Source organism: Sarcophilus harrisii, chromosome 4 (genome assembly GCF_902635505.1).
Source record: "Sarcophilus harrisii chromosome 4, mSarHar1.11, whole genome shotgun sequence".
Classification (NCBI taxonomy): domain Eukaryota; kingdom Metazoa; phylum Chordata; class Mammalia; order Dasyuromorphia; family Dasyuridae; genus Sarcophilus; species Sarcophilus harrisii.
Window position 1 is genome coordinate 326,918,337 of NC_045429.1, and position 27,033 is coordinate 326,945,369.

Sequence of the window (27,033 nt, forward strand, 5' to 3'; positions counted from 1 at the left end):
TTTTTTAAAAAGATGATGGATGATTATGAGAAGTATCATCTCATAATGGAGAGAGAAGCACCGGAGGGTAAAATCAATTTAAAGAAAGCTTGGCAGAAGACCCATTTGGAGGAAAGTCATCCCAAAGGCATTTAAAGATGAATATTGAAGATGTCTACAAACTGAAGAAAAACAAACAAGAGCTGCAAAGATTCTCATGACAAATTTTTTGCCTCCAAAAGCCACTAGCATCACAGTATCAAATGTTTAGAAGTGGTGTACAAATGGGAAAACAAAACAAAACTTTTTAAAATGGCCAAATTAGACTAAATATATAGAAAGGATCTCCATTTCAGAAAAGACACCATTGTGAGGGCATTGAATAGTTGATGCACAGGGTATTTAAATTATGGGAATGTACTAGATGTGTGCAGAGTCTTTACAAATACCTTGTGAAAGCTAAAACTGGGAGTGACAACATCAATAACTATCATCCTATATGCCTGATTACCCATTTTTACAAGTCATCTATCTGTGAATTTAAAGTATCTATATTGTGGGCATTAGTAGGGAACAAGTAGGTTTTTGTGAGTAGGATTCAACAATGGACTTCACGTTTACCATTTCATAATTGAATAGAAAATACAGAGCATATAAGTTTTTATTCTGGTTATTGTTGTGTGTGTGTGTGTGGTTTTTTTTTTTTAAGCTTTTATTTCAATAGAACAAAATGTTGCTTTAAAGTTTCCTTTCTAATTAAAAGAAGATAGCCAGGGACTGAGCTGGGTATCTTCCATATTGTCCTAAAACACATTTTCCCTGTCCTCAGAGTCTTATCACTTCTGGATGTATACTATATTCTCCCCAGCCTCTAGTGAGAAGAGAATCAGACCTTTCTCTGAGTACATGTACTCTGAAGGAAGGTAGCAAGGGTCAGACCAAAGATCCTAAGGGATTTTCCCCTGCCCTAGAATCTACTGCTTGTTGCCATGCCACCTGAAGACCAGGCTAAGTTCCATCTATGTCAGAATACAAGACAACTTCAACCTCCTGCTACCAAACATGATATGGAGAAACAGCATCACCTCTGTCATTGAATAACTTCTCCTGAGATTCATGTAACTCATCTCTACTTCCCAATCAAAATTTTGTAGCTATTGTATACAGATTTCCAGATCACTCCCCAACTTAGTAAATTGAGGACGTAACACAATTTTTCTCTTCTCCCCAACTCCTACCTTCATATGTAGAGACTTCAGCATACATACTTAGTTTCTCTCAAACTCTCTAACCCCTCAGTTACTCAGTACTCATTTCCTACAGGTTGCTCCTCCACCCCTCCTCAGCCATACACAAGCACAGTTATTTCCTTGATCTTGCCATCACCCACAAATAGGCCACCTCCATGTTCAAGAATTCCACACTACTTAATTGACCATACCCTATTGACTTTTCACTCTCCCTCTGATTTTCCTTATATAAACTAACTCTTCATTCATATCATGATCTGTAATCTCTCAACACTTCAGTTCTCTCACAGGCCATTTACCCTTCCCCAGTCACCCTGTTCTTTTCCTCATCTTGATCTCTTGGGGAACCGATTCAGCTTTACACTGGTCCTCTCCTCTTGAACTTCTAGACTTCTTATGTTTAAATTATTGCTCCCTACTGAGCCTCAGCCTTGGATCATTCCCACTATTTGCTGCTTTCATGCCCATAATTTGCTGCTGGAAATTCCACCTGATTTCACTACAGATTTATGTTCTACAACTTCAGCTGGGCCCTCCCCGCTACTAAGCAATCCTCTACCTCCCTTATCAACTCATTATCCCGCTCTCCACAGTAGCTTTTCATTTTTATCTTTCCTTAAACTTCTTTCAGCAGAGAACTTTGCCTTATATTTTATAAGAAAAAAAATGAAGCCAATTGCTGTGAACTCCCCCTTCTTTCCTCTTCCTTATTTCATCCCTTGTAACTTCTGCCATTATCTTTTCAATTTTGTCTCACAGATGAGGTGACTATACTCCTTCTCAAGGTTAACCCCTTTACCTCCTCAAGTGGTCCTATATCCTTCACAGATTGTTTTCTGTCATCCCCACTCTTGAATTTCTTGTTGTGAATTTCTTTCTTACTTCTGGTTCATTTCCTGTCTCCCCATCCTCAAAAAAAGAACCCCCCCCCCAAAAAAAAAAAACCCTTCACTGGATTTTTCTTTATCTGCTGACTTTCATCCTATATCTTATCTGATCTTTGCAGCTAAACTCTTTGAAAAGACTATCTATGATAGGTGTCTTTGCTTTCCCTTATCTCATTTTCTTTTTTTAACTATTTACAATTCAACTATTATTTCACCAAAATTATTCTATTACTAATGACTTCTTAGTTGCCAGATCCAATGGTCTTTTCTCGGTCTTAATTCTTCTTGATCTCTCTGTGGCCTTTGACACTGTTGCTTATTCTCTCTTGTATACTCTTTTCTTTTGAAGTTTTCAGGGCAACTCTTTCCTGGTTTTCCTCTTATATGACCACTTCTTCTAAGCCTCCTTTGCTGGATCTTCCTTCAGATCATCTCAATAACCCTAGGTGTCTCCTAGAATTCTGCCCTGGACCATTTTCTTCCTCTAGGCTATGTCATTTGGTGATCTAATCAGCTCTCATGGACTTAATTACCATCTCTATAATGATAATTGTCAAATCTACCTATCCTGCCCCAACCTTTTTGCTAACCCTCCAGTTTCATATCTCCAACTGCCTTTCAGACATTTTGAACTAAATGTCCATTAGTCATCTTAAACTCAATGTTTCTAAAACAGAACTCATTTCCTTTCCTTCAAACTCTCTCCTGCCTCCAGTTTTTCCTGTTACTGTCAAGGACAATGCCATCCTCCTAGTGTCCTCTGCTGGTAATCTAGTAGTCATCCTGGATTCCTCACTATCTTTCTTTCTTTCTCTCTCCCCCCCCCCCCTCTCCCTCTCTCCCTCTCTCTCTCTATCTCTCTCACACACACACCCCTAAACTGTTGACAAGGTCTGTTGATTCTTGAAATAATTCAGAAATAAGAAATTCAACCTTTGCAAAAATCTCTTAAATAGGTCATCTTGTTTCTGACGCTGCCATCACTCTAATGCAAACCTTAAGCATTTCCTCCCTGGGTTATTACAATAGCCTACTGGTGGGTCCACCATTCCATTACTCTACTGCAAGTCTTTTCTTATTTCATTCCATTCTCCATTCAGTTTCTTAAGTGATTTTCCTAAAGCATAGCTTCAGTCATATCAATAAACTCCAAGGCTCTGTATCACTTCTAGTGTCAAATACAAAATCCTTTCTTATGCTTTCAAAGTCCTTCATAATCTAGCCTCCCCCTACCTTTCCAGTCTTCTTACACCTTACTTCCTGACACATAATCTTCAATCCAGTGACGTTGAACTTCTGGCTCTTCCATGAACCAGACATATTCCATCTTTTGGCTTCAAGAATTCTCTCTGATTGTCCTCCATCCCTGGAGCATTCTCCCTCCTCTGCTCTACCTAGTGGTTTCCCTGGCTTCCTAACTAAATGCAGTTTTCTGCAGGAAGCTTTTCTAAACTGTTCTTAATTCTAGTGCCTTCCATTTTTGAATTATTTCTTATAAATCCTCTTCAAAGTTTATTTGTACATGTTTGTTTGTATCTTCCCTCATTAGATTGTAAGCCACTTGAGGACAAGTGCTGTTTTTTACCTTTTTTTTTTTTTTTTTTTTTATCTCCCCCGTGCTTAGCACAGTGCTTGGCACATAGTAGATGCTTACTTAAATGTTTATTGACTGATTGATAAGGTATCTCCCAGATGAATACTAAAGTAAAAATGGTAATTTATTAACCAAATTTCAACAGACACCTGTTTTAAACTTATTGATGGATAGTAATTTGTTTGTTTTCCATAGCTTTTTATTTACAAGTTATATGTATGGGTAAGTTTACAGCATTGACAATTGCCAAACTTTTTGTTCCAATTTTTCCCCTCCCTCCCCTCACCCCTCCCCTAGATAGCAGGGTGATCAGTAGATGTTAAATATATTAAAGTATAAATTAGATACACAATAAGTATACATGACCAAACCGTTATTTTGCTGTACAAAAAGAATCGGATTCTGAAATATTGTACAATTAGCCTGTGAAGGAAATCAAAAATGCAGGTGAGCAAAAATATAGGGATTGGGAATTCATTGTAATGGTTCTTAGTCATCTCCCAGCGTTCTTTCGCTGGGCGTAGCTGGTTCAGTTCATTACAGCTCCATTGGAAATGATTTGGTTCATCTCATTGCAGAAGATGGCCACGTCCATCAGAATTGAGCATCATATAGTATTGTTGTTGCAAGTATATAATGATCTCCTGGCCCTGCTCGTTTCACTCAGCATCAGTTCGTGTAAGTCTCTCCGGGCCTTTCTGAAATCATCCTGTTGGTCATTTCTTAGATGGATAGTAAGTTGAAAAAATAAGTATTATGATTTAACAAGTGCAGTGTTCTTCTTCCATTTGGATTTCTGCATCCTTGTGAGACTTTTTCTTCATCCATTAAAACTAAGGATTGACCAACCATTCTGGAGAGCAATCTGGAATTATGCCCAAAAAGTTATCAAACTGTGCATACCCTTTGATCCAGCAGTGCTACCTACTGGGCTTATATCCCAAAGCGATACTAAAGAAGGGAAAGGGACCAGTATGTGCCAAAATGTTTGTGGCAGCCCTGTTTGTAGTGGCCAGAAACTGGAAATTGAATGGATTCCCATCAATTGGGGAATGGCTGAATAAATTGTGGTATATGAATGTTATGGAATATTATTGTTCTGTAAGAAATGACCAGCAGGATGAATACAGAGAGGCTTAGAGAGACTTGCATGAACTGATGTTAAGTGAAATGAGCAGAACCAGGAGATCATTATATACTTCAACAACAATATTGTATGAGGATGTATTCTGATGGAAGTAGATTTCTTTGACAAAGAGAACATCTAACTCAGTTCCACTCTATCAATGATGGACAGAAGCAGCTACACCCAAAGAAAGAACACTGGGAAATGAATGTAAACTGCTTGCATTTTTGTTTTTCTTCCCAGGTTATTTTTACCTTCTGAATCCAATTCTTCCTGTGCAACAAGAGAACTGTTCAGTTCTGCACATATATATTGTATCTAGGGTATACTATAACATATTTAACATGTATAAAACTGCTTGCCATCTGGGGGAGGGGGTGGAGGGAGGGAAGGGAAAAGTCGGAACAGAAGTGAATGCAAGGGATAATGTTGTAAAAAATTACCCAGGCATATGTTCTGTCAATAAAAAGTTAGAATTATAAAATAATAATAATAAACCCCTAAAGATTAAAATTAATTGAACATAGAACCAGACCTTCAAGATTTAAAGAAAAAATAATGGAAGTTTATTTGACATCGTTGCTCTCACTGAAAATATTATTATTAACTAATATGTTTTGGGAAGCACAAAAATGTTTTTCCTTTTGATAAATAAATAAATAATTTAAATAATTTTTAAAATTTAAATAAATTTTATTTGTTGTTTTAAAATGTACATATATTTGTATAGTATGTGCATGTATAAATATATATGTTATATTATCCATATATATAAATATATGGATAAAAAACATGATATATAAATATTTGTGTACATAAGTACATAAAAATATATTGTTGTATGTGATAAGAAATATTTTGCTAATGGGGTGCAGGATCAAAAACATTTGGAAACCACTCCAAATCACTAAAAGTCAGATTTGCCTTGGTTTTATTTTGTCCTGGGGCAAAAAAGTAAATGGGCAATTACAACTCAGACTTTTGCTTTTAAGGCATGTTACATTGATTCAAGATAGTATGAGTACTTTTAGTACATGGTAATTGCTAATGATCTCCTGTGCCTTTTAAATGCTTTTCTTTCTTTCTTTCTTTCTTTCTTTTTTTTTTTTTCATTCTGATGACTATTGTTCTTTGAACTGCCCTTTTCCAAAACAGGCATTTGGAACAAACCAGGAGGATTATGCAAGTTACATCATGAATGGTATCATCAAATGGGGTGACCCAGTCACTAGAGTGTTAGAAGATGGTGAGCTCTTGGTGCAGCAGACTAAAAACAGTGACCGAACACCTTTGGTTAGCGTTCTTTTGGAAGGTAAGAAAAGTGATGAGCTGAAATGATAATAGCAAGAAGTAGCATATGAGTGATACAGAATCATAACTTTTTTATAAATACTTAATAGGGTTTTAAAAATTAATCTGAGACTTTAGGAGCTAAAATAAGTGCATATTGCACATAATTTGACATTTTGTTGCTTTTAGTAGTTTCATAGGATAACATTTATATCTTCTACTAAACTCCTTTTTCACTTAAGTTCCCTGCTACCCATTTATCACTAGATTACAGTTTTTTTGTTACTTTCTAATTACTTTAGTGTGGTGATAGTCTAGTCTTTCCAACTGGATCATCAGTACTTTGAAGGTAGGGGATTCTAGTTTGAAAAAAATTTTTCTTGTGGAACCTCAAGGATTTAGCTTAGATAAATAAACAAAGGTTTCAAACACCTACTTTATCAGTAATACAAATTCACTTTTATCCTGTGAGCCTTTCTAGAGAGATTTTCATAGTTTGTAATCATAAACTCCATAACTTATGACAGATGTGGGTAAGTTAAATAATCTTATGGATAAAACTTAGTGTCAAAGGACCTGGACTGTACTGCTGTATGATCTCTAACTATAATTCTGAACTGGTCATTTAACCTACATTTACTTAAATGAAAAATAGAAATTTTTACAATAGAAGTACCTAACCTTCCCTAAGGAGCTTGTAGTATGGGCAAGGTAAGCTTATGTGAAATATTTTGCAAACTGAAGCACCATAAGTATCAGGTGATCTTGTAAGGAGGAAGGTTGGCTGATTAGCATCTTAGAACTTAAAAAAAGGTCTTTCAACAAATTTTTATGTTAACTTAGTCTTTAAAGACAAATGTGAATTTTGTAATTGATCTTCATCAAAAAGAAAAGTTTACTTTCAGTAAGTCATCTTTGGGAAAGAAATTTTTTTCCCCACAACCTTCACTTGGGATATAAAATTCTTAGAAACAAGTAGTTTGGCAAACCTTTGATGATAAGCATCTATATAGATTGAGACTTTAAAATTTTTTCATGGGGGGGAGTAATAAGATATAGAAAACTTACATTTTATTTTTTTAATCAAAAAATTTTAAAGGACCATAAAAGGGAACATATTTTTAACCATATATGGGAGCAATGTTCATCAGTTTATTAAATATAGGTGTTGCTGAGATAGAGTGGCAGGAAATGTTAGAGATTAGTTTAAGGTCTCAGTATTTGATAATAAATGTTTAAGCTTTGTTTTATTCTTCTTTATTTAATCCAGCATTTTTTTTACTATCCTGACTATCCTATTGTGTCTTTATTCAGGCCCTCCTCACAGTGGAAAGACAGCTTTAGCAGCAAAAATTTCTGAGGAATCCAACTTCCCCTTCATCAAGATCTGTTCTCCAGATAAAATGATTGGCTTTTCTGAAACAGCCAAATGTCAAGCCATGAAGAAGGTATCAAAATTTTTGCTTTAATTTTATATGACTTTATATGTCTATTACAGCAACAAGTTGCTTTTTGAGTACAATATAGTCTCCTGCAAAGTATCTGAAGTAATTTGGGAAGCAGTAATTTGAATATTTCAGAAGTTATCAATAACTAACTTTGGAGTACACTAGGTGATTATTTTCCAATAGATTTAACTTTCTTCAAGTAGATATTTAAGTTATTGTTCATTTTTTGAGTATACATTCACTAAGAACAAGAGAAGAAGAGATGGGCATTGCAGAAGTGCCCAAGACCATGCACTTGAGGTTGAGCAGGTTAAGCACTTGAAATGAAAAAAACAAACAAACAAAAAAAAAACACCATGCTAAGATCTGCAAACTAGATTATTTGAACATGAACAAAGAACAGTCAAATTGAAGAGTAGATAAGTAGCATTGTGAGAGTATTCCCAATGATTCCTAAACGAAGAAGAGTGGATGCTACCTGTGATTCATAGTCTTGATGGCAACTTAAAGCTGTTTTCTCTTTCTTGTACACTTTCTTTCTTTATCTGTATAGCTAAAGCCTGTTTTGTTCTGAAGTATCAATGAGTAGAAAGACATAGAATAGAATCAAAGAGCTGACAAATGACCTTAAGAAATCATTTAGTTCAGTTTCTTCAGGAAGTTGAAAATTTCAGTCATACAGAATGGGATGTCTATTTCTTTGAAAAAAAAAAAAAAAAAAAAAAGGAGAGGGAGTGGAAAAGATAAAAATAAGCTCCAAGGATGGGGACTTCCACTTACTGTCTGGAAGCCAATGTCTTTATTGGTATTTCAATATGCCCAACAACATTCCTACACAGAAAGCATGTGAGTTTCAGTACTGCCTCAGACACTACTTGGCTCTGGTTGTGTCCCAGTTCAAGTAACTTAACCTTCTCCTAGCCTTAGTTTTCTCATTTGTAAAGTGTGGATAATAAAAACATCTAACTCATTGTGAGGATCAAATGAGATATGAGTAGATTTTCACAAACCTTAAAAAGCACTATATAAATGTTAGCAATACTTTTTATTATTCAGCTTAATTCTATTTTCTCTTATTTGCCTTTATAAAGATGTGAACAGTAAGACAAAGAAATGTGTGGGGATATTTTCATTTGAGGGATAATAGTCTTAAGGACTGACTTACTACCTAGTAAAGTAGTCTTATGTCTTTCTTTCATCATTGCTTGTAGAGCAAGAATTGGTAAATAATATGATCCAAATTACCTCAGTGTTTCTTTAGGGAATAGGTAGAAGAGAGAAAATGGAAAATGGAAGAAAAGTGAAATGTGAGAAATTGAGCTTTTGTCTCAGTAGGTGGCAGACAGTTTCTACTTATATTTCTGGAATAGATTGTTGGGAAGGGTTTCGGTCTGGATTTATTTTGATTACTTCCTAAACAATTATTTGTAGACTATTGAAGGGTTAGGTTTATTATGTGAGTTCTATCTGTTCAGTATATGTGTGTATCAGAACTTTGGATTCCTTGTTTGTGTTAGTAAAAAAAAATGTTTAAAGAGCCAAGGAAACAAAAGATATTTATAGAAGCCAGAAAAAACTTCAGTAGTATAATGTAAAAAAGATTCCAACTTCATGGCACATTGTTTCCCATGCCAAGAGAGGACAGCCTTCTTCCCATGCCTACTAAAATCCAGCTGAAATGATGCCTCTTCCCAGAAGCTTTCCCCTCCTTCAGAAAGTTAGCATTTTCTCTGTATTTCTCACAGCTGGATGGAGGAGGGAAGCATTTCTTTTCACTTAAGGACTTATTTGAATAATAGTTATTTGTAAATGCATATTATCAACAAGCATTTATTAGGCCCTTAATAAATACCTACTTTATTTATACCTACTTATTTATAGTGCCAAGCACTGGGGGTACAAAGAAAGGCATTAGTTGCACTTGCTTCTAAGGAACTGTGGTTTTTTTTGTTTGGTTGGTTGTTGGTTTTTTTTTTTTTTGGCAGGGTAGGGTTGGAGGTAGAGGAGGGATTAGGTTATTTATTCCCAAAACAATATTATTGAACACTAAACCAAATTGGAGATCAAGCTAAGGTGTGTCTTTATATCTGCGTCTCTTTGTATATACTTAGAATTGGGGAGTAAAGAATAACTTCTCCCTATCCCCATGACTTACTTTTTCCTCCAACATAATTACTCCATATTTAAGCCCATTTCCATACCCATAATATATAATAGCAACTAGTCACTACCAACACATTCCTCCTACCCCCATTTCCCTTAGAGAGTTTTGGGGAGAATAAGATAATATTTGTGTGTAAGGAAGCTTGATTGCATCCTAAGAGAGTCAGAGCCTAGCATCTGTAATGTAAGGTATAAGAAAGATCCACTAAACACCAGAACAGATCAGCTTTCTTTCTGGAATACCTTAATCTAGCCCTAATTCCTATCACTATTGGCCTGTTAAAATCCCTTTTCTCACCAGATTAAGTGATAATTGACTATCCCCTTCCTCTCAAGTTTAAATGTGATAAATCCACAACTTTTCACTTTGAGGTATACCATGTTCCTCCTAAATACTTCTTCCCTATGGTCAATTCCACACCATCTCTCAATTTGTCCTTCCTAATGCCCAGAACTCAGTCTTCCTATAACTTTAAGCAATTTCTCTAACATTGATTTGATACCCTAAGATATAAGACTTTTTTTAAAAAAATTTATGCTTTTCCGAAGCACAAGAAGTAAACAATGTATATTCTAATGGAGGAGTATAATATGGACATAAATTGGTCCATGTAGAGTAGATGGAATGGAAGGCACTAGCTGCAGTGGTGGAGTAGAGACAACCAAGAAGGGCTTCCTGCAGAAAGTAGAATTTGAGCTGAGTTTTTTTAAAAGTCAGGGATTCTAAGAGGGGGAAAAAAGAAGAACATTTCAGATATGGCGAACAGACAATGTAATGTGGTATGAAGAGTACAAAAGGAGTGTTGTGTGTGTGAACAACAGCAAATGGGCCAGCATGGTTAGATAGTAGAGTATGTGGAGGAGAATAATATGCTAAACGAATGGAAAGATGGGAATAGATTTTAAATATCCAAAAAAAGAGTTTATATTTGATCCTAGAAGCATAATTAGACCTATACTTGAGGAAAATCATTTTGGTAGTTGGGCATATTTGAGTAAATGGGAAGACATTTGAGATAAAAAGTTCAATTAGAAGGCTATTGCAATATACTAAGTGAAGGGTAATGAGGGCTTGAATTAGCATGTGGTGATTTTGTGCATACAGAAAGGCAGACACATATGAGAGATGTTATAGGGAAAGAAATGATGAGATTTGTGAACTGATTGGATATGTGGGATGACTAAGAGTGAGCCATCAAAGGGGAGGGAGTCAGAAAGCAAACAATAGGAGAACATAAAAGGGAGGAAAAACCCAAAGACCAGAGAACTCAGGATGAAGAAAACTCCATTAAAGACTTTGAACATGAGTAAATAAACCAACAGGGAAATACTAATAACATAAGGAATATGGCCTAAATTAAATTTTCTCATTTCTGTTTATTTAAGTACACTGACACTCAAACTATTAATGTTTAATCTTTCCATCTCCTGTTTCATATCCCACTTACCTTGGTTCAGAGATCTTACATTCCAGATTCCTATGCAATATTGATCTATGCAACATTGGACTTGCCTTTCATCACCAGACACATCTGCAATTGAACTTCCTTTTGGCTTTGACCCAGCTGCTTTATTCTTCCTGATAATGCTCATCTTATGATGTCTTATATCTTTTATCATTTTCATACTATCCATGGGTTTTTCTGGCAAAGATACTAGAATGGTTTGGCATTTCCTTTTCCAGTAGATCACTTTTTGTCTGAACTCTTCATTTTGACCTATCTGTCTTAAGAGTTACATTATAACTCATAGTTTCATTAAGCTACATGAGTCCCTCCACCAACAAGGCACTGATCCAAGAGGAGCATCATACCTTAGGATGAGGAAAATCAGAGTTCCTGCTTACATGTTACTGAACAAAACAAGGAAATTATAAAATCATGCTGAATCAGTCATCCAGCATTTATTAAGCACTTATACTATGCCAAATACTAAGTGCTGTGGATACAAAGAAAGGAAAAAACAAAAACGATAGCCCCTGCTCTCAGGGAGCTCACAATCTAATGGGAAAGACAACTTCAAACAACTTTGTACAAAAATTATATAAAAAGGATAAACTGGGGAAAGTCTCAGAGGAAAGGCACTAAGATTTAAAAAGACTGGGGGGAAAAAAAAAAAGGCTTTTTACAGAAAATGGTACTTGAGCTAAAATTGGAACCAGGGAAGTGAGGAGGAGGAAAGAGGGACATCCCAGACATGAGGTTCAGCCAATGGAAAAAATTCAGTTGAGAGATGGAATGACATGTTCAAAGAACAAGGAAGCCATTGTCACTCATTGAAGGCATAGCGTATTGCTTAATTTCTCTAATACCTACCTTATACTTAAAGTTTATTGAATTGACTTTGGTTGAGTTATCAACAATTCAAGTGAACAAATATTTATTAACCACATACTACATACTATCAGTCACTGTACTAAAAAGAAGATAGTCATGCTGTGTGACTAGTGATTCCTGAGGAGATGGTTCTTGTTTCTCTAAGACAATCAATGAATTAGGACCCCCTTGTGTATCATTTAGCTGAAGGATAAAGTATGAAAAAAAAAGCTCTGCAAACTTGTATTCATTATAAAATCCATCTAACTGAAAAATTAATCCTGGCCAATTTTCATTTTGGTATAATTGCATTTCCATGTATCTTGTCTCATATAAATGTTCAGAAGCAATAGTTATTCTTCTCTGATGTTGTTTATGCCAAGGTTTTTAAGTAGATGCCTATTCCTATTTTACATATATCTTTTTCTGAGCTGTGGGTGGAGGGAGTTCTACTTTTCTATAAAGTTTACCAAATTATTTTAGGCTGGGGCTAGGATCAAAGGCACTTTGTAAATGTAAGATATTATCACTTTTATTATTTTAATCTCTTGCAAATTGACTTGAGGGGGAAGGGAATGTGTGTTGATTTTAGAGGCTTAAATGGTTAAATTAATGACTTAATAACTTATGATTTAATCTTTAAGTTGCTGAAGCCTTTCAAGGTACAGTTTGAGTGGAAGGCCAAAGAATATAAAAATAAGTGTCTATACAAGCTTACTCAAAATTATTCAGGCTTATGATTCACACTGTCTGGATCTTCCATGTACCTTAAAGGTATTAAAAAAAAGTCTTTCTGCTCCAACTTTATTAAAAAAAAATTAGAATAATACCAGATTGCTTCTATTTTTTGGCTTTACTTGGGGGAAGGAGGTAAGGGGAATAAACACTCTACCCTGCAACATAAATACATAGTAGAGAAAGGAATGAAACAAAGGTGTCTCAGGAATATTTTAGAAATATTGCAAAATCTCTCCCTGTGAATAGTTTCCACATTGTTGCTTAATGATAGGTTGACAAAGGCCTGAGGGCTCAAACCAGTCCTAAGATGCTGAGTTTTCCAGGTCGTAAAAGATCTTCTCTTTTTTGAAAGGGAAATACCAATGCCATTCTTTGATATTTCTAGTTTACCTTCCACCACTGGCCCTTTTCCTTCATAAATGGAAGGAGATATTTTAAAATGTTGACTTCAGACCATGAGTAACTTTTCATGTTTTCCAATTCTTGGGAGGGTAATTTCTTTAACTTCTTATTAAGGAAATAATGACTGAATACTCACTTTTAGAGAATTCTTAATATTTTCCAAAGGCTGTAGATTGTAGAATTCAGAATTATAGAAAACTTCACTCATGTGGATTAATTATAGAGAAGCCCACCTGAATTAATGGTATTAGGGAAAAAAATTTAAATGTCATTTTAACATTTTTAAGAACTAGCAAAGTATCATCATTTCCATGTACAAAAAAGGCCTGAAAATGGGGCTTATAAGTGAAACTGCAAATCTACATATAGCTTGTTCTTTTTAATATATATTTAAAGTATCACCAAAATTGCCTTGCTTATTTGTGACTCCTTCTGAATGTTTTTTTCAGCTTATTTTTAAAAATATTCTATTGATGTTCTGTCTTATCTCTGCCCTTTCCCCACACCATAAAATTTTTTTTTGTAGCAAATATATAGGCAAACAAAAGAAATTTATGTTATAATGTTCATGTCTAGAAATGTATAGCTCACCTCTCCCACAGGTGTGTTTATCAGTCTTCTGAAGTCAAGATTGGTTATTATATGGATAATAAATTTTAATGTTTCAAAGCTGCCTTCTTTTATGTTGTGTTCACTTCATTAAAAAAACAAAACAAAGCAAAACCCTTTTGGTTCTGCTAGCTTCACACCCAAATCCTTCCAGGTTTCTCTAAATCCAGTCCTTCCACTATTTCTTAGGGTGCAGTAATATTCCAGCACATTCATATACGGTGACTTGTTTATCCATTTCCTGGTTGGCAACTATTTATTTTCTAGTTCTTTGTACCAAAAAATAGTATTTCTATAAGTATTTTTGTGCATATACATTCTTCAGGGGGAATATGCCTAGGAGTTATGTCAAAACATATGTAAAGTTTAGTGATTTTTCAGGTATCGTTTCAATTTGGTTTCCAGAATTGTTGGATCTTTTCACAGCTCCATCAGAAGTGTATTAGTATGCCTTTTCCTCCAACAATTTTAATTTTCCTTATTTGTCATCTTCAATAATCTGACAGATGGATGAGAGATCCTCAGAGTTTATTTAACTTGCATTTCTCTTATGAAAGATTTGAAGCATTTTTTCATATTTTTGTTGATAGCTTGCATTTTTTCATTTGAGAAAAGACTTTGTATATTTTAGCTCCAAATGTTCATATGTATTATTTGTGCCTACCCTGTAACAGATCCTTCAGAGATTATACTGATCTGATCAGCCACAGTTAACATACTGTAACTTGACCTTGACTTAAGTCATGTCATTTTGGTCCTCTTCAAACATAAAGAACTTATCCATTGAGGAATGATTCTTATATTTATATATTTATTTCAGTTCCCTGTTAAAAACTAACCATATTCTTTGCTAAATGCTGGAGATACCAAGGAAGGTTTTCCAGAATTTGACATTACAATAAGGAAGACAGATGTGAAAATCACTTGGTATATACAAATATATGTACAAAATAGATGAAATATCACCTCAAAGATCAAGGCACTAGCAACTGGGGGCGGGAGGAGCAGGAACAAGCCTCTTGCAGAAGGTCCAATTTCAACCAAATTTGAGGGAAGCTGGAGGAAGAGTATTCCAGATATGGGGGCAGTCAGCATACGGGTATGGAGATAGAAGTGTCATGTCTGAGAAACAGTAACTAGGCCAGTATGGCTAGATAGTAGAGTTTTTAGAGGGAATTGTTTTTGCTTTCTTTGGGTATCCCCAACATTTATCATGGTGTCTGGTACATAGTACGTGCTTAATAAATGTTGGGGGATTGATTGAATCTTGTGTATTTAATCTGTTTCATTGATCAACTTAATGAGTGAGGAGGCAGAAATGAAAGAGAAATAGAAAAGAGAGAAAAGGGAAGGAGGCCTTACTTTAGAGGTGGGAGGGCATTGCACTGATAACTAGTCCTATGAATGAAGCAAAATAAGATCTTACACTGGATGAGGCCTGGGCAATTTGGTGCTTAAAAATATAGTTGGCGTGGAAAGAAGGAAGCTAAAATCATCAGGGACTACTGCCACCTGGGAGATTGGGAGAGAATGGACACAAGGAGGATATATGCAGTCAGATGTAGAACGGGGAAAATAAAAGGTCAGCAACAGAGGGCAAAGATCAATGATGGGTTATAATTAGCAACATGGTTAGGGAAGGGCCCTTCCATAGGGCAATGTCCTCTGTGGCACCTGAAATAATTGGCATTATTCTGAGAGTGAGACAAAATGGAAAAAAAGAATTCATCGGGACAAGCCTTACCAGGCAGTGGCAGAAGAGACTTGGAAGTAAGAACCTAGAATGGATGCCTTGGAAGCTTTGATTATGTGAAGAAAGAGAGAAAAGGAAATAATTATAGGGATCAAGAATCAGAATAAACAGAAAGAGAAGATGGATAATGAATTGAGTGAGAGAGACCCTTTATGGAAAGGGCTGCGAAGAAGGAAAAGGAGGAAAGAAGGAAAGAAAGTTATAACTAGATAAAAGTAGGAGAGGGGAACTAATAAGCAAAACCCTAAAGAAAAAGGGGTAACAGAAAAAAGAAAATTAATAACAGCAAATTATATAGCAGTTTTACTTAAAGATGCTTTTAAAAAATAGTTTTGTTAAACTTACAGACCTTAGCTAACATTTTTAGCAGGGGTTCTTAACCTTTTTTTGTATGTCATGAACTCCTTTAGCAGTTTGGTCAATCCCATGAAGCCTTTCTCAGAATATTTTAAATGTATAAAATAAAATACATAGAATTACAAAGGAGATTAATTGAAATTGTTATCAAACTACTTTTTTTTAAAGTTCACAAACCCCAGTTTAACAACTCCTGACCAAGAGGAATTAATCATTTGTTTAGGAGATTGAAAGTATATTTCTGCCTCTATCTTTTGCCCCCTCTCCTTTACAAAACCCAAGTGAAAGATTGCTTGAGTGTTTTGGATTTTTTCTTTTGGGGGTGGAGTGGGAGGGTAGGAATTGGGTGGCTAAATGCTTCAGCAAAAATACTATTTTCGTATTTAGAATTATCATTGTTCTATTTTTGCAAATTTTTCATATCCCATTTATTCCAAAGTATTGGGCAAACAAGATTGGAAATCATTTTACATAACTACCTCTTTCACTCTGTAATCAGGCCACTGAGAAGATACAAACTTCTGATTGTGAATTTAGTATCTTTCAACCAGCTAGCAGATGACATCAGCTTAGAAGTGGAGACTCCATGCCCCGTCCTTGAGGCTAGACTGTCAAAATGATGGTTTTGAATTACATTTTCTTTATAATTCTTACTTATCAGATGAAAGGGAGAAGGATTTTATATGAGGATATAAGGAAAACAAAAAAGTCTGTGTTATGGGTGCATAGAAAAATTACATCACTGTAATTCTTAAAGTCTTATGGGTAGAAATTGATAGAGAAAATAGAAAAAGGCCTCTACTTTTTTGTAGACTTTTAGTCAATAACCATTCTTATTACCTTTTATAATGACATATTTTCCTACTTTTTATAAAGAACATAAGAACAAGACTAAAGTGGAATTTAATTTTATTTAATTAATGATCTCTAGGTTATAGTTAGTTATATAAGTAAGATGTTTGAATAAGTTAAGATCTATATTTCTACAAAATGACCTACTGCAAATTGTAGTACATTATAGTTTTCAAAGGATCAAAAATTAATGGAAGATAGTTTTCACTAGCTTTGCAAGAAAGAAATAATCTTCTCTGATTGTCTTTTAAATCCCATTGCAAACTGATGTCTGTGCAGAACAGAATGGTAGTGTGTAATCCTCTTCCTTTCATGGCTTAGTCTATACAAAGAACAGAGTTAGAAATTGGATCTTTTGACATCAGTTTCTAAGCAACAAATTTTGGATGCTTTTGGTTAACATCCTACTATATTTTGTAGCTTAGTTTGTTGAGATTGTAAATCTTTTGACCGTAGTGCATTGACTTTCAGGGGTTTAGTAAGTTTGTATCTTTAATATTCTTAATTAGCTGCTACCATATATGTATATTTGCACATAGATTTGCAAACATTATTTTTCTAAAAATTTACATTGTATTTTGTGTCCCTTAGATGATTAATTCCCAAAGGAGGACACACAAAGCATAGTTCTTTGATAAAATGTAAAAATAGGAAAGTACTTAGAATTTTGTTGTTATTAGAAGAGTTCTAAGTTGAGGAAAGTTTGTATTATTTAATCCTCTTGAATTCATTTTAATAAGCATTTGATAAATACCTACTATTTCTGAACACATTTCTAGATAGATGGAAATATAAATTTAGGACAAAATTTAGGGACACATTGTCCCTGCCTCCATTGAACTTCTACTTTGGTAGGGTCATAAAACATCTGTACTTTATTTTGGGGGCCAGACTTATGGCTTTATTTATTTAAAGAGTTCTTAATGAGAAAACTGCCTCTACTGATACAATTCAGCACCCCCCCCCCCTCTACAATTTATAGCCTTAAAGAATTGCTTGGGACACTGGAAAGTTAAATGATTTGCTCAAGTCTTTACACAGGCAATATGTGTCAGAGGCAGGAATATTAAACTTAGGTTTCCCTTTCTTTAAGGTTGAGCCTTTATCCACCACCTCACATGTTGTAAGTATTTATACAAATAAACAAAATGTACAATAATGCAAGATGATAAGCATCAGAGTTATTTTTTTTAAAGTGCTTTCTAGTTGGGGATATGAACAAGAAAGGTGTCATAAAGGAAGAGGAATTTGAGTGGATTTGAGAGAAATTCAATATATAGGGTGTTAGAGAATATTAGAGTTATAAGGAATAACATGAACAGAAGTAGAAAAGATCAAGATTTTCCAGAATTTTTTCCTTTCCACAGATGGATATTTTTTCTTTTTCTTTTTCTTTTTTTTATTAAAGCTTTTTATTTTTCAAAACATATGCATGGACAATTCTTTAACATTAGCTCTTGTAAAACTTTATGTTCCAATTCCCTCCCTTTCCCCATGTTTTCCCCTAGATGTCAAGTAATTCAATATATGTTAAGTTAAACATGGTAGAAATATATGTTAAATCTAATATATACATATTTATACAATTATCGTGCTGCACAAGGAAAATCAAATCAAACCAGAAAAAAAAAGGAGAAGCAAAATAAAATGCAAGCAAACAACAACAAAAAGAGTGAAAATGCTATGTTGTGAGCCACATTCAATTCCCACAGTTTTCTCTCTGGGTGTAGATGGCTCTCTTTATCACTGAACAATTGGAACTGGTTTGAATCATCTCATTGTTGAAGAGAGCCATGTCCATCAGAATTGATCATCATAAAATCTTCTTGTGGCTGTGTATAATAATCTGGTTCTACTCACTTCACTCAGCATCAGTTCATGTAAGTCTCCCCAGTCTTCTCTGAAATCATCCTGCTGGTCATTTCTTATAGAACAATAATATTCCATAATATTCATATACCATAACTTATTCAGCCATTCTCCAATTGATGGGCATCCATTCAGTTTCCAGTTTCTTGCCACTACAGAACGGGCTGCCACAAACATTTTTGCACATATAGATCCCTTTCCCTCCTTTAAGATCTCTTTGGGATATAATCCCAGTAGAAACACTGCTGGATCAAAGGGCGTGCACAGTTTGATAACTTTTTGAGCATAGTTCCAAATTACTCTCCAGTATGGAGAGTAATTCACAGTTTCACCATCAATGTATTAGTGTTCCAGTTTTCCCACATCCCCTCCAGCATTCGTCATTATCTTTTTCTGTCATGTTAGCCAATCTACCAGGTGTGTAATGGTATCTCAGAGTTGTCCTAATTTGCATTTCTCTGATCGATAGTGATTTGGAGCACTTTTTTATATGACTAGAAATAGTTTCAATTTCTTCATCTAAAAATTGTCTGTTCATATCCTTTGACCATTTATCAGTTGGATAATGGCTTGAATTCTTATCAGTTTGAATCAATTCTCTATAATCTTGTCTGCATTAGTTACGTTTGTACAAAAACTTTTTAATTTAATAATCAAAATTACCTATTTTGTGATCAATAATGATCTCCAGTTTTTCTTTGGTCACAAATTCCTTCCTCCTCCACAGATCTGAGAGGTAAACTATCCTGTGTTCTTCTCATTTGTTTATAATATTATTCTTTATGTCTAGATCATGAACCTATTTTGATCTGATCTTGGTGTAAGTGTTAGGTGTGGGTCAATGCCTAGTTTCTGCCATACTAATTTCTAATTTTCCACGGATGAATATTTCAGTATATCACAAGAAATTCAAGTCCTTCTTTGACTGTTAAGTCACAGTACAGTTTCAGAGAGCATATGAAGCACAAAGTACTGAGGAAATATGTTTCTTCTATTAAAATATAAACAATTCATTATCATGTCATTCCTTCTAATTGATTATACATTTTACCTTTTTGTTTCTCTTGACTCTAAAATACTATGATTAATAAATTTTGAGAATAATTTATATTGTTAATTTGGGTCAGGGTTTTTTTTGGGAGGTTGCACTCCATTTTAATATTTCTATTTAGCTCTGATCTCTTTATCAGGAATGCTTAAAAGTTCTCTTTTTCATTAAAGGTCTGTTCCTTTGTAAGATTTTGCTCAAATTTGCCAGATAAGTTAGTTGATCTTTTGCCTTTTGATATATTGTATTTCCATACTCTTCTTTTCTTTATACATGTAGCTGGGGTATCTTCTATGATCTTGCCTGTGGTTCCTTAGTACTGAGAGTCTTTCTTTCTGACTTTGTGCATCCTTTTTTTCTTAACTCAGTAAGTCCAGGCTTTCTTTTAGGAAATAACCAATATATTCATTCTAATTTTATCTTGTTCACAGATTCTTATTTGTCTGTAGATCTGGGCATGATTTCTTGGTATATAATCTTTTTTTAAAGACTTTTTTTTAAAAATTGTGATTTTCACAGAGTCCTATGATTCTTAGATTATCTCTCTTTGGCTTGTTTTTCACACACACTCACACACAAGCACACACACATGTATTGGTAAATATTCTTTTTTTTAAATAAAATTAGCCAGTGGTTTATCTATTTTACTAGTTTTTGTTTTTGTTTTGTTTTGTTTTTGCAAAATCAGTTCCAACTTTTATTATTAAAAATATAATTCTTAAATTATTTCTCCTTGATTGCTATTTCATATTTTCTTCAATTTTTTTCATTCTTTTGACTTTGTTTTATTGTTTTGTTACGTCTCATGAAATCATTAACTTTTACTTGAGCTATTCTTATTTTTAAGGATTTAATTTCTTCAGTGAGTTTTTTCCATTTGACAAATTCTAGTTTTCAAGGAATTCTTTTCTTAAGTGATTTACTTTTTGATCATCTGGTTTTTTAAGGTGTTATTATTTTCTTCACTATTTTTTGTGCCTCTTTTTCCAAACTATTGACTTTCTTTTCATATTTTTCTTGCATCACTCTCTTTCTTTCCCCAGTTTTTCCTCCTTCACTCCTATTTGATTTTTAAAATCCTTTTTGAATCCAAACAATCCCAATAGATGTTAGACAGAAAATGCCATCTGCATCCAGAAAAAGAACTGAAGATTCTGAATGTAAATCAACACATTCTGTGTTCACTTTTTTCTCTGCTTTTTATTTTTTCCATAGTTTTTTCCCTTTTGATCTGATTTTTCTCTTCCAATAAGATTCATAAAATAATGTGCATTAAAAATAAACATATTTACTAGGAAGGAAAAAAGAAATAAAACCTAAAATCCTTTTTGAGCTTTTCCAGGGATTTTTTTGGGCTTGTGTCCACTTCACATTTTTCTTTTATGGCTTTATATGTATTTTTTTTTTGTCATTGTCTTCTTCTGAGTTTATTTCTTAATCTTCCCTTTCACTATAGTAGCTTTTTGTGATCTGATTCTTCTTTGTTGTTGTTGTTTGCTCATTTCTCCAGTCTTTTTCTTGACTTTTAACTTTATTTTAAATTTAGACCCAAGATTTAGACTTTTCATATTGCTGTTTTCAGAGCTAGGTCTGGAGTTATGCGAGTTCTGAGTACTTCCAAGGTGGTGTGATCATTGTTCTTCTGACCTGTGTTCTAGTTTTTACCTAGGAAGGGACCTTGTTCCCTTCTGCTACAAATGCTAGTGCTCCTTTCTGCTTTGAAACTAAAACCAAGGCTCCTGGTCTACTGTGGTCCCAAGTACTAATGTTTCCCTTGCTCCTGAAACTATGATCTGGAACAATGTATATCCACTTCAATAGGATCCTGCATCCAATGCTAGAAAAAAAAAAAATCTTTTTCTGTCCGGTTGTCTTAACTCCTTATTGTTTTGAGGCTGTGAGCTCCTGAAGTATTTCTGCTACTGTCAGAGCTACCTCCAAGGCCCGTCTGGTGGTACTACAGCCAGTTGCTATGTTCTCAGTCAACTACCAGTCGCAACCCTTCCTGTTCAGTTGTTTTGAGCTGGAAAAGCTCATCCAGATCCTTTTTCACTCCAGAATTCAATTTAGGGCATTATTTTAAAGTGAATTGGAGACAAATGGGAGAGTTCAGCTAAGTTGCTACCTGTACTTTTCCATCTTGCCTCTTTTTCCAGCCTCAACAATTATGATGTACCTGCTCTGGGCCGGCACTGAGTCCCTGAATATAAATTCAAGGAATTTATATTCTATATTCTATTTGAGAAAATGTCTATATCAAATATATATATAGTGCTTGAGCTTTCCCAGTTTCCCTCGAAAACCACATGAAACTAAACCTCTGAAGATAGCCAGTCCAAGATAGATTGGAAAAACTTCAAGAAAGGTTAGTTTCACTGGGATGAAAAGGGTGTTCAGCCTAGCTCAGACTCTGGAAAAGCCAGTGAGAGGGTCTTAATCATAGCAAATCAGCAAATCACCCTCAGTCGTGGCTCAGTAGAGGAGCAGATCAGTGAGGCAGCTTCCAGATCCATTTCAGAAGGCAAACTCTGGAAAACCAGGCTGTTTCCTGAACAGAGCAGGCAAAACTGCCCTCATTCCCTACAAATTCAAGACACCTCTGTGCTCAAAGTCAAGACTCTGAGCTGCACAAGAAGCTTGGGACAGCATCCTCTTTGCCTCAGAAGCAAAGCTCGACCATAAAAGTAATAAAAGGGGGAAATACAAAAAGAAAAAGAAACAAAATGAACAAGAAACAGAAAAGAACCTTGACTGTAGAAAGCTACTATGGTGATAGACCAAAACACCAGTTTAGACGAGGATAGAATATTTCAGAGGAAATCTCAAAGAGTGATACAAATTGGTCTCAAGCTTCCAAAGAGGCTTCTTGGAAATGCTCATAAAAGACTTTAAAAGGTAAATAAGAGAGGTAGAATCAAAAACGAGAAAAGAAATGAGAGATATGCAAGATAGATTCAGCAGCTTGGAAAAGGAAGGCAATTCCTTTAAAAAAAAAAAAATCCACTGAAGAAAACACCACCTTCAAAAGTACAATTAACCAAATGGAAAAAGAGATTAAAAAACTAACTGAAGAAAATTACATATTAAAAACAAAACAGGACAAATGGAAGCTAATGACTCTGAGACGTGAAGAATCAGTCCAATAAACTAAAAAGAATAAAAAAATGAAAGAAAATGTGAAATACCTCATTAGAAAAACAGTCGACCTAGAAAATAGATCCAGGAGAGACTGTTTAAAAATTATTGATCTACCTGAAGACCATGACCAAAAAAAGAGCTTGGATAGCATTCTTCAAGAGATCATCAAGGAAAACTGCCCCAATATTTTAGAAACAGAGGGGGAAATTGAAAGAATTCATCGATCACCTTTGGAAAGAGATCCCCTAAGGAAAACCCACAGGAACGTTGTTGCAGAACTTCAGAACTACAATCTCAAGGAAAAAAAATACTGCAAGCTACCAGACAAAAACAATTCAAATATCAAATTACAACAATCAGGATTATCCAGGATCTGGCAGCTTCTACAATAAAGGATCAGAGGACTGGAATACCATATTCTAGAAGGCAAAGGATGCTAGGGTTACAACTAAGAATTAACTATTCAGCAAGACTGAGCATCATCTTTCAGAGGAGGCAATGGATCTTCAATGAAGTAAGAGACTTTAAATTATTTCTATTGCAAAAACCAGAATTAAACAGAAAACTTAATGTACAAATACAGGACTAAAGAGAAGCATAGAAAGGGACATGGACAGGAGAAAATATATTATTTAAAGGTTAAACTGTTTACATTCTTAGATGGGAAACATATATATATAACTATTGACAATTGTATCTGTTACTGAGACAGAGAGGAGGGACAGGTGAGGGGGGGAACGCTGCAATCACATGGATGGAGGGTGTGGTTGTGAATGAACTCTGATGTGATGATAGCAAAGAAAATACTTTAAGGGTGGAAAAAGATCTGTACTGGAAAAAGGAAAGGAGAGGTATAATGAGACAAATTAGATCATATGAACAAGCACAAAAGACTTATTACAATCAAGGGGGAAAAGGGTGGGAGATGAGCATTGTCTGAAGCTTGATCTTAATCACTTTTGGCTCTAAGAAGGAATAACTTAATTATTCAGTTGGGTGTAGAAATTTATCTAACCCTAAAAAGAAATAGGAGGAGAAAGAGGAAAGAAAAGGGAGGGGCAGATTAGAAGGGAGAGCAGAAAAACTAGGGGAAAAGGAAAGGGAAAGAAGGAAGGTTGATAGAAGATATGGTATTGAGTGGGGTGGGTTAAAAAAAAAAGGGGAGGGGGAAGAGTGGATGCAGAGTAGGAAGTTGTTGCTGACATCCTATAAAATGTACTGAAATGAATGGTTTTGGAGTAAGCATAGAACAGGGAATATATTGTCTGATACACAATCGATATAAAATGGACAAAATTTGGCATTCAGTCATTAAGCTTTTACTAAATATCTACTACATGCCAAGCACTGATACACTATGAGGTATGAGAGAGGATGGGGTGATTTTTACAGGGTGAAACTGACTGATTGGATGGAGCCCTTAGTAAGTTAGTGAAGTTAGGAGGAAGCTTGGTGGATAGATGGGAAAGAGAAAGAAAGAATTCTGTTTTGAACAATTTGCGTTTGAATTGATTATGGAGCATCCGCTTGGAGCTTTCTAATAGAGAATTGGTTACATAAGACTAAAATTCAAGAGAGAGGCTGGGAACTAGATATAAAAATCTAGAAGTTTTCTATATGGAGTTGGTAGTGAAAACTATGAGAATTAATGAAATGAGGCAGACTGATAGACTGACCTTGATTCCAACCCAAGCATAAAAATGGAACTGTTTCCAAAAACTCATGAATGAGAGGCCAGCAACGTCACATGCTGCAAAGACCAAGTTTGTAGAATGGAAGATAGATTTAAATGATTTACAAACAAAAGATATCAACAAAATTTTATTTTTAAACTGGAGAGAAAATGCTGTCCACATCTAGATGAAGAACTGATGGATGCAATATAGAATGAAGCATATTTTTTTCATTTTATTTTTTGTGGCTTTTTTTTCCTTTTGATCTGTTTCTACTTTCATGACTGTGACTAATTTAGAAATATGTTTTACATGATAGCACATGTATAACATCAAATTGCCTACTATTTTCAGAAGAGAGGAGGAAGAAAAGGAGGGAGAAAAATTTGGAATTCAAAATCTTGTAGAAATGAATGTTGAAAATTGTCTTGACATGTAATTGGAAGGGGAAATAAAATACAATTAAAAATTGTTAAAGTTAAAAAAAAAAATCCCAAACCAACAAAAAAGGTAACTGGCAACCTTGAAGGGAGAATTTGTATTTGAATAATAATATCAGAAGCCATATTGCAAAGGGGAATGGGAATGGGAGGCAAGAAAGTAGAGGCAGGGACAAGAAGTATAAATAATTTTTTCCATAAATTTATTAGTGAAAGGAGAGATACAAAATGAAAGTTTGAAGAAACAGTAGATTCAAATTAAGGGTATTAAGGGATTCGAGAAAGATCTGAGCATAGTTGTTGGTTACCAGGAGAAAGGAAGGGAAGGAGAAAGGGATTTGTTAAGTCCTTGCTGTGTGCTAAACTGTGCTAAACACTTTACAAATATTACATCATTCGATGCTCAAAACAACCTTGGCGGGAAAGTATTTTTATTATTCCCATTTTATAATCAAGGAAACTCAAGCTTGATAGAAATAGAGTGACTTGTCCAGAATCAAATAGCTAGTAAGTATCTGAAACTGAATTTGAACTCACATCTTCCTGACTCACCAATTCCAGTTTTCTAACCATTGCAACACGTAACTGGCTCAGGGAAGGAACCAATATAGTGGATAAGGAGAATTAATATTGAAGAGCAAGAATAACAAAAGGGGCCATCCCTGTTGAGGAAGTGAAAATCTAAAGCACAATGAGGGGTGTTTGTAAGAAGAAATATTTCTTGCTCTATGACTGAAATATAGGAAGAGAGAGGTAGGATTGACAAGGTGATTTGAAATGTAGGATTGGAGTTAAGAAGGAACTTCTAACAATTGCCTGTGTTTTCAATAACATGTGAGGGGAGGTCCTCTGATCTAAGTAGATATGAGGAGGTAAAGGTAGCTTTGGAAGGAAAAACATTAAAACAATGGGTATAGCACTCTTAAGGAGAGAAAGGACTGACAAATAACAGGGGAAATCCAGTGGAGATGATATAAGATACATTTGTGGTGGATCCAAGTAGCCCTTTCTATAGCAGCATTCAGGAGAATGATCATAGCTGTAGAATAGACACAGACAGGTAGATACTGTAAATTGTGCAAACCTAATTTTTATTCTTATTTTATAAGTAAAAAAAAAAAATTAGGACTCAACTTGTGAGTGACACAAGACTATGTGAGTGAATGATTGAGCCAGATCTTCTGATTTCTCCACTGGTTTTGTTGTTTAGTTGTTAGATTTTTTTTTCCATAACATCATTTTACCCATTTATGTTTTAATTTTCATTTGGTTGCTTTACTCATTGCCCAGTCATTGAGCACTTGTTAAGCTCATGGTATATGTACTTTGTAACATCAATAATTATAATTTTTAGACTACTGGGTCCCAAATTCTCAGCCCTCTGACATATTGGTATTTTAGTTTCTTTCCTTATGCCTCTCCCCTTTCCTAAGTCAATTCACAAAATTGCAGTGGCTTTCCTGGCTTAGACTTTAAATGCTTCTTAGCTCTTTAGCCTGGCAACTAATCTCTTATCACTTTCTAGTTAGTGAAGTGTGAGTGTTTTCTTTGTTTGGCTTCTGCTGGAGTCTGGGGTAAAAAAAAAATAAAAAAAAAAAACTATTGTAAGGAAAAGGCTAGGAATACTAGAGGGGAAATATTAAAAGGATGAAATATAACTATGGGGCATATTCAGACGCAGACTCAAAGATCCAAAGAAAAGGATGTGTTGATAAATGTGTAATGGTTAATTTGTGGGGGCAGGAGGTCATATGTAAGATATACTTTTAAATTTAATCTATCTTAATAACATTTTCTCACATAATCTCAAGTCTAAACAATCAACAAACAACAAATCAAGCCTCAGTTTGTAGCATTTGCCAAAGTTCATGTTGAAAATTTAACAATCAGCTCTCTGGAACTTGTTTGAGCCAGCTCTAGAACACCATTGATTGAAGCATATCAAACACTATATATCCAACAAACATCTTCAGTTGTGCTAAATTGGTGAGTAGCATATGATTATCAAAAGAGAGGCTTAAGAGTACACATGAATGACTATACTAAAAGTATGTCAAGTTACTGAAATCCTACATGAGGAAATTAACCCCACCCTGAAGACC

The 27,033-nt window shown here is 34.7% G+C and overlaps 1 protein-coding gene across 1 annotated transcript in view; it reads left to right on the forward strand.

Moving 5' to 3' along the window:
* NSF (N-ethylmaleimide sensitive factor, vesicle fusing ATPase) overlaps nucleotides 1–27,033 on the forward strand; it is a 199,771-nt gene that overhangs the window by 114,420 nt on the left and 58,318 nt on the right. Inside the window, exons 15-16 of the mRNA XM_031968650.1 lie at nucleotides 5,992–6,148; nucleotides 7,441–7,574. Of these exons, the coding sequence (XP_031824510.1) occupies nucleotides 5,992–6,148; nucleotides 7,441–7,574 (291 nt within the window). The remainder of the gene's footprint in view (nucleotides 1–5,991; nucleotides 6,149–7,440; nucleotides 7,575–27,033) is intronic.